The sequence below is a fragment of the Lactuca virosa genome, chromosome 8 (genome assembly GCF_052849685.1).
Source record: "Lactuca virosa cultivar CGN04683 chromosome 8, Lactuca_virosa_CGN04683_v6, whole genome shotgun sequence".
Classification (NCBI taxonomy): Eukaryota; Viridiplantae; Streptophyta; class Magnoliopsida; order Asterales; family Asteraceae; genus Lactuca; species Lactuca virosa.
Genome location: NC_136433.1, coordinates 228,675,087 through 228,689,804, shown reverse-complemented (window position 1 = coordinate 228,689,804; position 14,718 = coordinate 228,675,087). Strand labels below are relative to the sequence as shown.

The following is a 14,718-nucleotide window of genomic DNA, read 5'->3' as shown; positions in this document are numbered from 1 at the left end:
ATTAGGCATAACTTTACGACCAAAATTGTTGGTTTTTATCAAATATATACGTTAATTTGTACCATTTTTATTTTCACCTTTTATACAATAATACATAAAAGTTGATTCAGATTTTTTAATTATTTATAACAAAGTCATAAATATATTAAAAAATCACTTTGTGGTTTAAAAAAAACAGTTTATTTAGATTTTAGTTTATTTTAGTAGTCTGCAGATGTTAAAAAAACAAGCAGTCTTCTTTTTTCAGACTGCAGACGTTTGGTCCACATCTTCTGCTGCAGAGGTCTACAGATGTGGTACGCAGATTGCAGACATTTTGCCTCAAAAAAAACAAACAGCACCTTATTGTCACAATTTAATTTCACATGTGACTATAAGTACTTATTAGTCGTAGTTTAATTTACTGATAAAAAAATTTATTTATAAGTAACATGTTGTCACGGTTTAATTTAACACGAGACTATAAGTACTTAATAGTCACGGTTTAATTTACAAACATTTTGACAAATTGAAAATTAAATATTTTCAATATTTTTTACAAATATTTATATTACATAGATTATCACTGTGTAGCATTTAATTCACTAGGATTGTCCTTTTCTTTTTCTGATCTAACAGATACACTGCATCTGAAGTGGTAAACTAACACAGATATTTTACCTTTCCCAAACTCTCATTTTCTAAATCCTAAACTATCTCATTCTCTCAAATCGGGCGTGTGTATGTTTGTGTGTGTTTGCCTCTCCGTCGCTACTACACTGCTTATAATCTCTGTTCGTCGACCAAATAAGCTTCCCACTCTCTTCTATTTTCTCCCTCCCTTGTCGCGATTTTCCCACCATCCAGCGCCGCCATGCCTAATTGGAGGAGTCAGGGAGAATGAAGAAGACGACGAGACGAGATAAATTTATCAAAAATGGTAATTCTCATTTATTATTTCAAAGTTTCGATTCTCCTTCTTCCTTAATCCGTTCACAACTTTACACTACCGATTAATCTGCAATTTATCACAAACTTTGAGTTGATTCGAGAACTGACTAGTGAGTACTAAGCATTACTGGTTCGAGAACTAGTGATGATTTTCTGTTTTTCTGATTCGAGAACTGGTGAAGTTTTTATTATGCAAGAACTAGTTAAGTTTTTTTGGTTTTGTTTTAATTTCTTGTGATTGGAATATTCAAGTCTTGCTCTCTATGTTGCTTCCTTCTTGTTGTGTAGGAATATTATTGGAAGTATTTAAGTATTGTTTTTGGCTTTTGGTTTGAATGACGAATTTGCCCATAAGATTGGAGTCTTGGAACTGTGGTGTTCTTTCATCTTTGCCCAAGTGCGTAATTTTCCCTTTTGCTTTCATCTTTAAATCTTTCTAACTGGACACCAACCATATAATTGACTTTTTTATCTTTCCACCTTAATTTGATTAAGTGTCGATAAACTACATCTTGGTCATTCTTATTTTTGTTAGTATTTAGTTTTTACGATTGCTGAAACTTTTTTGACAGTTTCATTGATGTTGGAGTTGTTCACACATTGCTTTGAAGGTGTTCAATGAAATACGGCTGATGTTTATGCTTATAATGCACTCATGGAAGCTTACAGGTCATCTCTTAAACCCTTTTTGAAATATTATTGCTTCTAGTAAAGTGCATTGTCTATATTGATAAGCTATTAAAGTACATTGTTATAATCGATTAGATTTTTTTAAGTACAACAATAATTAACTCGATGGATGCCATAATTTGGATCCATTTCTCTTATTTCACATTGGTTTAGATACAAAAGTTATATGTAAAATAGTTGTATGTGTACGTAATCTAAACATTTTGTGTGCTTGAAACAGACTATTAAATGGTATTTTTCCTATCAAGATAGATATAAGAGGACGAAGGTTAAAGAGATGTGGAACTGGGTTGTAATGCTAAAGAGTTGATTTGGATGTATATTTTTTTTGAACCGGCAAATATAATATATAATCTACTCCTAAACTAACACCTAAATCCACATACGTCCACAACGGGACTTGAACCCTTGACCTCAAGGAGGGAGGACACCTATATGTAAATGTGAATGTATATGTGAATGTGAATGTGAATGTTGTATTTTATTTATTAGTGTAATTTTTTTTATTATAATAGAATACATTATGTTAATTGGTCAATATTTTACATATAAATGATTTTGAGTATTTTACATATAAATGATTTTGAGTTGTTCAACAATAGTCATGACAAAAAAATATGATTAAAAGTCAACAATAGTCGCAGTTTAATCTATTACGTGTCACTAAAAGTCAATAATAGTAATGACAAACAAAAAATGTGTGACTAAAAGTAGTTTATGGTCACGGTTTAATATATTACATGTCACTAAAAGTCAACAATAGTCATGAAGACTTCATATTTAATGATTAAAACTGTTGTTGCTATCATAGCAATGATGACCCATAATACACAGAGGAAGAACCTCCAGTTCAACCAGTAACTTAGGGTTGTTGTGTCATCAGCCGTTAGCAGATCTAGCTAACTTACAGCTCCTATTTGAAGTTAAATATCAAAATTCAATACACTTTATGAGATTATAATGTAGTTTGTTAAATGATCTTTAGAGAATGAACACAAAATTCAAGCTAATTCCCATGGAGTTCCTAATTGTTTTAAGATGTGATAATTACACCAAATTTGATACTCACATTGTTTCAAAAATTACAGAAAACAAAACCAGCACTACGATTTTTAGAGATAAACTTAGTGTTTTTTAATCATATGTAAAACCATGTTTATAATCATAAGTGCTTATAACAAACCCAACTGACGATGACCCGTCCACCATCATCAAAATTGACAAAAATAGAATGAGATTGAATGATTAAAGCATATGGGAACGTAAATAGTTGGTGTATCAGATAGTATGAACGAAGTGGCAGTAACAAGAAAACTCAATCAAGAGGGCTTACCCACTTCTCTAGACACGCCTCCTGAGATCAAAAAATCACCAGAGAACTCGAAAAATCCCATATCGTCGGAGACTTGAGGTTGCTGTCTCGGTTTCGTCGCCGATTACCGGAGCCATTGTGGCCACCGGAGACTTGAGGTTGCTGTGTCGGTTTCAGTCGGATTGTCGCCTTGCTGGAGGCGAGACCCAACTATCATTCCTCGTAAATTTCAGTCATCTTCTTTCGACAGAGGAGGTCTAATAGCCGACAACCCTAAGATGTTGAAAGGTCTTATTCTCACGAACGGAGGAGACATTGGATTATTGAGATGGTTGGAGATAGAAGCGTAATTAGGGTCTTATAGTGCGAGATGGTGGCTGCGTTGGTGGTAGGTTGGTATTGAAGATATGTTATGTGGTAGGGATGGAGGCCTATTTCCATCTTCAATTTGTTAAAAACCAAATTTAATTAGAGAGATGGAGAAAGAATGACACCATGACCGAATTAGTTAAGCTGTTTTTATGGAACCATCAAAATGGAAATTCTATTATTACCCTTGAGACCCTTAAATGTAAATATAATAATTACAATTTGGTTCCACTTTTCTTGTATTTTACATAAATGACACATTAATATGAACCTTTGATTTTAGGATTTACATGGCTTAGATCTGTTATCGCGTTCTCAACCTTTTTGGTGTTCTCAATTGATCCTACTCCTATATATATATATATATATATATATATATATATATATATATATATATATATATATATATATATCTTACTATATTATTATACAAACCTTACTATTTCTAAAAATAGATTTAAGACGTCAAAGTGTTTAAGCTTAAAGTACAACCAGACTTTAATAAAATAAAATCAAAATTAAAAATGTCCAAATTTATAAGCTAAAAGTATAATCAAACAATGCAATAAATGTATCTCATTTCACTTTTCCCGTGTCTCCTTATCTTTCCTAATATATTTCAAAATTTTAGCTAAGACTTGTTCAAATTACCGGTATTTTTGGTCAATTCAAAATGAAAGAACCATTCAAATAGGAAAGAAACCATATAAATACGGAGGAATGAGAGGATTTGGTGCTGCACACTTCTAGATAATGCCCCGCTTCATCTCACTGTAAACCCTATCCACCACCATTTTCCATTTTCCATGGACTCCAGTACTCCACCACCGTCTCTCCATATTCTCTCTAAAATCCTAGAACTGTCTCTCCACATTCTCTCTAAAAACCCAAACGGCCAAACCTCTCAACGCCGCCCCCTTGGAACCAGCAACAACAACCACCAACCACGAGCTCATATCTTCTATTGCTCCAACGTCACTACCACCGATCTTCTATCAACGCCACTGCCCCTCATCTCCTTCGTTTTTCTCTCTCTCGAACCAAACCCAAAACGAAGCCACCAACACCTCTCTATCTCTCTATAGAAACCACTGCCATTACTTTTCGTCTCTCTCTGTATATGCATCACCATGAAACCATTGCTGCTAAAAACCCAAGGTCTAGAAACATTCCACAACTACCTTCTCCCTGTCTTCGTCACCATGAAACCATTGCTGCTAAAAACCCAACATCAAAAACCCAAGGTCTATAAACATTCCACAACTATTTTCTCCCTATCTTCGTCACCTATCTCGCCCTCTTCATTTTTTGTGTAGGAATAAGAATGGTCAGGATCTCAAGAAGGATGGGGCTCTAAAAAGAGCAAAATTTGCTTCAAAGAGGTGAAATCGGCCAAATTTAGTTAAACTTGAAGCACTATCTTTCCCAATGTTGCAATTTTTGTTGTTATAGGGTCTCTCTTTTAACCTTTATTGGCTTATCTTCTTTGTAAAACCCTTTGTCTGGGAGTCATATCTCCCCTGCAGAAAGCAACATCAAAAATAAGAATTTTAATTCGAAATATTTTAAATTTATGTTTCTCTTTGAGAAAGTTCTTCATTTCCGTTTCTTCTCCTGGTTGTTTCAATACGCGATTGTTTAAAAGGTAATTATTTTACCTTTCTTTCTTGACTTATGATAGGGGTGTTCCTACTTTTCACAGAATTTGAATTTGCTAAAAGCATGATGGATTTGAACATGGTAGATATTGGTTCGATGGTTCATCTTTTTGCAAGGTAAAAATCCATACCCAATTCTCTTAATAGACATCTTGGTTTTGAAGTTATTTTTGTAAAAAGGGCATCTAGAAGATTCCGATACCCCAACAAATTACTTGACAAAAACAAGTTCTGTTGAAAAGTTTTATAAAGTAACATCAACTTTTGGCCTAGAAAATAAAGCCACATTTATCTTATTGACAAAAACAAGTTCTGTTGAAGTTATTTAGTAAAGTAACATCAACTTTTCATTTGGTCGTTTTGAGCTATTTTGCTTTGATGTACTTTTGGCCTAGAAAATAAAGCCACATTTATCTTATTGATGTCAAACCTAACTTCAACTGCAAAACTATTGTGTATTTTGCTGCGAATCTAACAGCAAGGAGTTCTATTCGACTATTTGTAACACTAAATATCTTTGGAAATCAAACTCAAAAATCTGAATCAACTCTACAACTTTTAAACTAACATGTTAGACTTCTGTAGTTACCCTATAGCTTTTTCCTCTTTCAACCATGGTGAGTATGATCTTATGCTTCAATATGTGTTGTTAGTACTTACTAAGAATGTTTTTATGATATGCATACATGACTGTTTTAATATTTAAACTTTACATTTCCTTCTTCCATTTACCTTTGCATGTACTCCTTTTTAATGTCTCAATGATCATTAGCCTTTTACTATTGAGTTGTGTTCTGTCTTTGTTTCCAAGGTAGATGGATCACAGCTCTGGAGAAGATTGGATTGCTTCGGACAAATCCTCAGGTTCAAGTAATTATGCGTGGCTTGCGTGTTCAGATGACTTTGAATCTCAAGAGGCAATAGGAGATTACCTTCGCAAGAAGCATGAACTCAGGACTATATCAGACCTTGTTCAAGAAACTGTCCAGACTAGAAACAAAACTGTGGTGGAATTAGCCAGTGAGATTGACAGGAGGAATGAAACTCTTGATGACTTGCAGATCAAATACATTCAGAAAAGAGTTTCTTTGAGTAGCATGCTTGAAGAAAAATACAGCCTTCATCAAGCTTTCTATGAAAATGAAATGTTGGTTGCTAATTTGGAGAAAGGAAAGAAAAAGCTCAATTCATTGATGAAAAAGCTTAAAACAAGGGTAGCATTAATAAAAGTTGAGAAATAAAAGTTGGATGAAGAAAAAAAGGTGAGTTTATTCTTCATTTTCACCTTAACATGTTTCTGTCTACACAATTTGCTATTAAGACAGATTGTACAGACTTATATCTTGTTAGATAGAACATGGTCACAACTTGGCATGCACACATGTTTATATATAATCATATTTTGTGATTCATATCCTTTTTGGAGATCTAGAATGATGTGCAAAACAACTGTCTGCAAATGACATCCTTTGAGCAAAAAAAAAGCTGATGAAAGTTTGTTAAGATTGATTTAAGAGCAGAATGTAAAATGTGTATTCTTAAAATGTCTTTATTACAACTTTTGTTGACTTGAATTGCAGAGAGAGAAAGGGTGGGTTTTGATGAAAGTGCGTGGATTCGGGAGGCAACTAGATGTTGAACAGAAACTGGAAATAAGAATTAAAGAACTGAAAAGGAAAGTGCAAATGATGAAGCATTTAGGAGATGAAGATGATGCTGCTGTTCACGAGAAAATCACGGAGATGAACAATGAACTTGAAATAAATATAGAAGAAATGGAGAACATGGAGAATTTGAATCAAACACTTTTGGTTAAGGAACGCCAGAGTAATGATGAACTGAAAGAAGTTCGCAAAGAGTTAATTAAAGTATTAATTCTAAATTACAAAACCCATGACTAAATTCCATTAATCTTTTGAATAATTTTATGAATTAATTGTTATTGGTTTTGGGGTTTTCAGGGGTTGAAGGGTATGCTAAGTGGGCGAACAAATATTGGTGTGAAAAGGATGGGAGAAATTGATATGAAGGCGTTCCATGATGCCTGCAAAGAGAAGTTTGGTAATGAAGAAGCTCAGATAAAGGCGTCTGAGTTATGCTCTTTGTGGCAGGAGAAGCTTAAAAATCCAGAGTGGCATCCCATGAAAGTTGTTGCGGTAGATGGTGATAATCTCAAGGTGTGCTTTAAGTTTGATGATGATATGTTTATAGTCTTAAATTTATGATGATGATGGTGATGATGCAGGAAGTGATAAATGAAGAGGATGAGTTGTTGAAGAATCTCAAGGCAGAATGGGGGAATGGGGTATTTGCGCACGTTGACCATAATATCTATAAATATAAAGCAAGAAGTTATCAAATTAACAAAAAAATAATTTATGAAAAAAAAAGACTTACTTAAATTCGCAAGTAAAGACCTTTCCTTGAAATAGCTTCAAGACTGGAACAAAGGGAAAATTAAGATCAAACAATATAAAAAATACAATGGTAAAGGAGAATAATCTCATAACTTACAATTGTAAGATGAAATGGTTGGGGATCTATGTTTAACAAAGCACCCGATGGCCCAGTGGATGATTTGACAATCATGAAGGTACTAAACACCAAAAAGAAATTACAGCTGCCATCCAATCTCCACCATACCAAAAAACAACTTCAACTGGCTTAATCAACCTTTACATCTTAAACTAAACAAACCAACTTCAAAATGTCATAATCTACCAATTTCAACAAATAGTTTCATACTTTCAATCTTAAACTAAACAAACCAATAAGAGAATATTTCACAACAGAAAAAACAAAGACTTTGTCACATAGGAGGCTGCATGGGCAATCTGGGAATATATCATATTCCATTCCCTTCTATCACATTACAGTTAAGTTATGCCTGAGATCATATCAGTTAAGCTCACCAAGGGCAATTTGGTCAAAGTTACAGCTAAAGAGTAATGTGTTGAGTATGAATCCACAAAAATGTTGAGTGTGAATCCACAGAAATGTTGAGTGTGAATCCACAGAAAAGTTGGTCAAAAATGGCAGGAACAATGTGAAGTTGTGAAGCCACAATTGTTGAATGAAGACCCAGTTGTGTTTTTTGACTACTTCTGATTTCCATCTCTATATAAGAGATTATTCTGTATTTGTAAAACTTGTATCTAGTGTAACACAGAAAGAGTGCAGATTAGCACCAAGAAATGTAAATTCCTAGTTACCGGTGGACGTAGGTCAGAGAAGGACCGAACCACGTTAAATCCCTCATGTTCATCCTTGTGTTCTTGTTTTTCGTGAGCTATGTGTGTGTTTAGAGTCGTGTGTTAAGTGTCTCGATCCTAACAAGTGGTATCAGAGCAAGGTTGTAGCTCCAGAAGGTGATTTTAAGTTTTTGGTAGAAATTTTTTTTCGTCAAAAACGATTTTGGTGTATACCGTTGGAAAGTTCTCGTTCCGAAGATTCCGAAAATATTTTTTTCTGAATTTTTTGACCACCGGAAGACGTCCAAATCGCCGGTCAAAGGTTTGCCGGAATAGTGACCGGAAAACCAGTTCGCCGGAGAAGATGACACTGTAGCACCAGACACTGTAGCAGTCCGCCGGACAAGACGACACTGTAGCGTCACTGTAGCGTCACTGTAGCAGAATTTGAAAAACTCAGATTTGGTCCCTGAAGTTCCAGAAAAATTGCAAGACAGGCCCCTGAATTTCCAGAAAATTGCAAAATAGGTCATTGTTCTTTCAGAAAATGGCAGAAAGCAATAAGCTTCAGATTGAGAAGTTTGATGGGAAAGATTTTGGTTGGTGGAAGATGCAAATTGAAGATTTGCTCGTGCATAAAGACTTGGACGCAGTTTTAGGTGAAAAACCGGAGGCGATGACACAAGCAAACTGGGAGACTTTGGATAAGAAGGCCAAGGCATTTATTAGACTGACGTTGTCAAAGGATGTTGCCTTCAATATTTTGAAGGAGACCTCGGCAAAGGGAATCATGGAGGCATTGTCTAATATGTACGAGAAGCCGTCGGCAGCAAATAAAGTCTTCCTGATTCGGGAACTAGTCAACACGAGGATGAGGGAAGGAAGTTCAGTTACAGTACACATCAACAATTTGAACTCGATTTTATCCAGACTTGGGTCAGTGGGAATAAAATTTGAGGACGAAGTTCAAGCTTTACTACTGTTATCATCATTACCTGACAGTTGGTCCGGAACAGTTACAGCCGTTACTAGTTCCGCAGGATCGAAAGAGCTCACTTTTGAGGGAATTCGGGATTTAATTCTAGGCGAAGACGTCAGACGAAGAAATTCCGGGGAATCATTAAGTGAACAATTGAATGCGGTCAGAGGTAGAAGAAATAACAGAGGTAGTGGAAGCGGGAACAGGAGAAGGAGTCAGTCGAGGACTCGAAATGATGTGACTTGTTGGAACTGGAAAAAGGTTGGACATTTCAGGAATCAATGTCCAAAAGACAAGAAAGAAGTTAACGTTGCAGTAGACCATTCAGATGATGATGTTTTGATCTGTAGTGTGGAGAGCAATGTGGATTCCTGGGTTATGGATTCAGGTGCTTCATTTCACGCTACCCACAACCGTGAAGCACTGCAGAATCTGAAAGAAGGAGATTTTGGTAAGGTAAGACTGGCGAACTATGAGGTTCTTGATGTGACGAGCATAGGTGACTTAGATTTGAAGACTCCAGTTGGTCCATGGACTTTGAAGGATGTCCGGGTAATTCCAAGTCTGAAGAAACAATTGATTTCTGTTGGGCAGTTGGATGAACAGGGACACGAGGTTAAGTTCAGGAATGGGCAGTGGAAGGTTGTCAAAGGAAATCTTGTGATAGCTCGTGGACATAAGAGGGGTTCATTATATATGGTCAGTTTACCGTCTGAGGGAGTAACCGTCCCAGTTCAGAAGAAAAACAAAATCCGGTTCATAGAGTCTCGTGGACAGAAGAAGGTTTGCTTTGCAGATGGCAAACCAAGAGTCACAGGTCAGATTCAGGTTGAACGTGTTTGGAACGGTTCAGAAAAACCAGTCAAGGGCATTCATAGCAGTGGGAGCATGGGCTTTGTTTCAGCTAGAATACCCAGAACACAGTGGATTAAGAGAACCAATATTCCATCTGTAAAAGTCTCTCCAGATTATCTGCTTCACATGGAGAGTGTCGTTTGTTCTCAGGATGTTCCAGGATCGGGCAGTTCATTTCAATGGGAGCCGGTGGAGACAGAGAACAGGTCAGTGGCAGACTTAGCCATGACTGATGCGTTGAAGCTAACGAAGGCTTCAACTGGCCTTCAGGTTAATTGAAGAGAAGGCCAGGGTAACTAGGAAGGAGTTAAGATCAAATACAGATGCACAGTTGAAGCACAGGTGAAGATTGTTCCGTGGCTTCAAGTGGGAGATTGTTGAGTATGAATCCACAGAAATGTTGAGTGTGAATCCACAGAAATGTTGAGTGTGAATCCACAGAAAAGTTGGTCAAAAATGGCAGGAACAATGTGAAGTTGTGAAGCCACAATTATTGAATGAAGACCCAGTTGTGTTTTTTGACTACTTCTGATTTCCATCTCTATATAAGAGATTATTCTGTATTTGTAAAACTTGTATCTAGTGTAACACAGAAAGAGTGCAGATTAGCACCAAGAAATGTAAATTCCTAGTTACCGGTGGACGTAGGTCAGAGAAGGACCGAACCACGTTAAATCCCTCATGTTCATCCTTGTGTTCTTGTTTTTCGTGAGCTATGTGTGTGTTTAGAGTCGTGTGTTAAGTGTCTCGATCCTAACATAATGATCGATCGACTACTAGGATATCATGGTGGTCATAATTACAATTGTGAAAATCTATTTTTCATTAAGGGTTGGAATATTAAAAAATTAACTGGAGAGATGGTAAATATGGTGGTAAGTTAACAAAAAATAGTTGATACAAGGATATCATATATTTTATGCATTCTTCATTTAATTATGAATTAGAAGGAAATAAAATAAGTGTTGAAAGAGAAGGAAAAAACAATTAGCGGTTCTTTTTATTCTTAAAAGATGAATCTAACATTTTTAATACACTTCAAATATTTTATAGTCAGTACGAAAAAATTGTAGTGTGTATTTTATTAAGTTATATATACTTAGTCTAAATTCTGTTAATTTTTTTGGACGATGAGACTTTTAATATCAAAACAAATATAATTTTTTACTTATTTTAAAAATTTAAACATAAAGTGTGTGTTCCATTTTGGAACAAGAAGTTGCATTAATTGTTTTAATTATGGATTTACAATAAATTTTAATATTTGTTATACTCTTCTCAAATTTGATATTAAAATATTGTGGATTTTTTTAGAAAATATCATTAAAATTCAATTATGTTTTATATTAGTAGGGTGACTAATTGGGCCATCATGTTTGTTTTAACTAACACAAAAACGAACCAATTATAAAACGACAAATACAACACAACAAGACAAAGATAACATAACGTAACAATTAGTTTATTTAATTAATATTTAATCGAACAACAAACACAAAAAAAACACGACAAATAAATGTTAAATCGTGTCAATTTCGTATCGAATTTCGAATACCAACATGACATTACACAGCCCCGTGTTTTTTACACTTGACCTAAACACGACACGGAAGCGAATTCGAATTTCAGTTTCGTCCCAATTTTATTTCGGAGCGTGTATTTTTTTCGTTTCATGTCATCAATTTTCACCCCAAAATTTTACTATAAATAGATCCACATACTATCAAATAGTTTAGCTAAAAAGGTGATACTTTTAATTAGATGAATCTATACAAATTTAAAAACGATAAGTATCCGACAATATATATCTAATGTGAATTTATTATAGAATACGTCAATATATTTTATACGATAAATGATTACAGTTCATTCTAAACATACCCCCCCCCCCCCCCCCCCAACCCTAAAAATATTGGATTAGCAATGTTAAGTCATTATTAAAATTTTCTTTTAACCATATTAAAATATAATTTATTATTACTGTTATTATTATTATTTTTTTTTACAATGGGTGTTGAAATTATTCGGCGTTCGCTGAAAGGACTCTAATCGTCATCCCAAACCGGCCGATAACAATATGTATTTTTCTTATGTTTCTTATAATATAACATGTTTCTGGATGAAACTAATTACCTAAAAAAACTATTTAACGCCGCCGCTTTGCGCGGGTGCTTTGTTAAACATAGATCCCAAACCATTTCATCTTACAATTGTAAGTTATGAGATTATTCTCCTTTACCATTGTATTTTTTATATTGTTTGATCTTAATTTTCCCTTTGTTCCAGTCTTGAAGCTATTTCAAGGAAAGGTCTTTACTTGCAAATTTAAGTAAGTCTTTTTTGTTCATAAATTATTTTTTTGTTAATTTGATAACTTCTTGCTTTATATTTATAGATATTATGGTCAACGTGCGCAAATACCCCATTCCCCCATTCTGCCTTGAGATTCTTCAACAACTCATCCTCTTCATTTATCACTTCCTGCATCATCACCATCATCATCATAAATTTAAGACTATAAACATATCATCATCAAACTTAAAGCACACCTTGAGATTATCACCATCTACCGCAACAACTTTCATGGGATGCCACTCTGGATTTTTAAGCTTCTCCTGCCACAAAGAGCATAACTCAGACGCCTTTATCTGAGCTTCTTCATTACCAAACTTCTCTTTGCAGGCATCATGGAACGCCTTCATATCAATTTCTCCCATCCTTTTCACACCAATATTTGTTCGCCCACTTAGCATACCCTTCAACCCCTGAAAATCCCAAAACCAATAACAATTAATTCATAAAATTATTCAAAAGATTAATGGAATTTAGTCATGGGTTTTGTAATTTAGAATTAATACTTTAATTAACTCTTTGCGAACTTCTTTCAGTTCATCATTACTCTGGCGTTCCTTAACCAAAAGTGTTTGATTCAAATTCTCCATGTTCTCCATTTCTTCTATATTTATTTCAAGTTCATTGTTCATCTCCGTGATTTTCTCGTGAACAGCAGCATCATCTTCATCTCCTAAATGCTTCATCATTTGCACTTTCCTTTTCAGTTCTTTAATTCTTATTTCCAGTTTCTGTTCAACATCTAGTTGCCTCCCGAATCCACGCACTTTCATCAAAACCCACCCTTTCTCTCTCTGCAATTCAAGTCAACAAAAGTTGTAATAAAGACATTTTGAGAATACACATTTTACATTCTGCTCTTAAATCAATCTTAACAAACTTTCATCAGCTTTTTTTTTGCTCAAAGGATGTCATTTGCAGACAGTTGTTTTGCACATCATTCTAGATCTCCAAAAAGGATATGAATCACAAAATATGATTATATATAAACACGTGTGCATGCCAAGTTGTGACCATGTTCTATCTAACAAAATATAAGTCTGTACAATCTGTCTTAATAGCAAATTGTGTAGACAGGAACATGTGAAGGTGAAAATGAAGAATAAACTCACCTTTTTTTCTTCATCCAACTTTTATTTCTCAACTTTTATTAATGCTACCCTTGTTTTAAGCTTTTTCATCAATGAATTGAGCTTTTTCTTTCCTTTCTCCAAATTAGCAACCAACATTTCATTTTCATAGAAAGCTTGATGAAGGCTGTATTTTTCTTCAAGCATGCTACTCAAAGAAACTCTTTTCTGAATGTATTTGATCTGCAAGTCATCAAGAGTTTCATTCCTCCTGTCAATCTCACTGGCTAATTCCACCACAGTTTTGTTTCTAGTCTGGACAGCTTCTTGAACAAGGTCTGATATAGTCCTGAGTTCATGCTTCTTGCGAAGGTAATCTCCTATTGCCTCTTGAGATTCAAAGTCATCTGAACACGCAAGCCACGCATAATTACTTGAACCTAAGGATTTGTCCGAAGCAACCCAATCTTCTCCAGAGCTGTGATCCATCTACCTTGGAAACAAAGACAGAACACAACTCAATAGTAAAAGGCTACTGATCATTGAGACATTAAAAAGGAGTACATGCAAAGGTAAATGGAAGAAGGAAATGTAAAGTTTAAATATTAAACAGTCATGTATGCATATCATAAAAACATTCTTAGTAAGTACTAACAACACATATTGAAGCATAAGATCATACTCACCATGGTTGAAAGAGGAAAAAGCTATAGGGTAACTACAGAAGTCTAACATGTTAGTTTAAAAGTTGTAGAGTTGATTCAGATTTTTGAGTTTGATTTCCAAAGATATTTAAACAAGTGTTACAAGTAGTCGAATAGAACTCCTTGCTGTTAGATTCGCAGCAAAATACACAATAGTTTTGTAGTTGAAGTTACCAGGTTTGACATCAATAAGATAAATGTGGCTTTATTTTCTAGGCCAAAAGTACATCAAAGCAAAATAGCTCAAAACGACCAAATGAAAAGTTGATGTTACTTTACTAAATAACTTCAAAAATAACTTCAACAGAACTTGTTTTTGTCAATAAGATAAATGTGGCTCTATTTTCTAGGCCAAAAGTTGATGTTACTTTATAAAACTTTTCAACAGAACTTGTTTTTGTCAAGTAATTTGTTGGGGTATCGGAATCTTCTAGATGCCCTTTTTACAAAAATAACTTCAAAACCAAGATGTCTATTAAGAGAATTGGGTATGGATTTTTACCTTGCAAAAAGATGAACCATCGAACCAATATCTACCATGTTCAAATCCATCATGCTTTTAGCAAATTCAAATTCTGTGAAAAGTAGGAACACCCCTATCATAAGTC

The 14,718-nt window shown here is 34.7% G+C and overlaps 1 protein-coding gene, 1 long non-coding RNA gene and 1 pseudogene across 3 annotated transcripts; 2 read left to right on the top strand and 1 right to left on the bottom strand.

Moving 5' to 3' along the window:
- Nucleotides 1-606: 606 nt before the first annotated feature.
- On the top strand, nucleotides 607-2,158 carry LOC145133632 (uncharacterized). Of its 2 annotated transcripts, XR_013718665.1 has the most exons (4): nucleotides 607-919; nucleotides 1,219-1,327; nucleotides 1,503-1,599; nucleotides 1,841-2,158. It is a non-coding gene; the product is annotated as an uncharacterized LOC145133632 (long non-coding RNA). The 2 variants fall into 2 exon arrangements; XR_013718666.1 differs by lacking the exon at nucleotides 1,219-1,327.
- A 3,616-nt stretch (nucleotides 2,159-5,774) lies between these two features.
- Nucleotides 5,775-7,809, top strand: LOC145131306 (factor of DNA methylation 1-like). The gene is made up of 4 exons (XM_079066016.1): nucleotides 5,775-6,173; nucleotides 6,540-6,827; nucleotides 6,921-7,136; nucleotides 7,205-7,809. The coding sequence occupies exons 1-4, from the start codon at nucleotides 5,775-5,777 to the stop codon at nucleotides 7,358-7,360; spliced, it is 1,059 nt and encodes a 352-aa protein (XP_078922142.1). The 3' UTR covers nucleotides 7,361-7,809.
- Nucleotides 7,810-12,309: 4,500 nt separating this feature from the next.
- LOC145131305 (factor of DNA methylation 1-like) lies at nucleotides 12,310-13,895 on the bottom strand (annotated as a pseudogene).
- Between the last annotated feature and the right edge of the window lie 823 nt (nucleotides 13,896-14,718).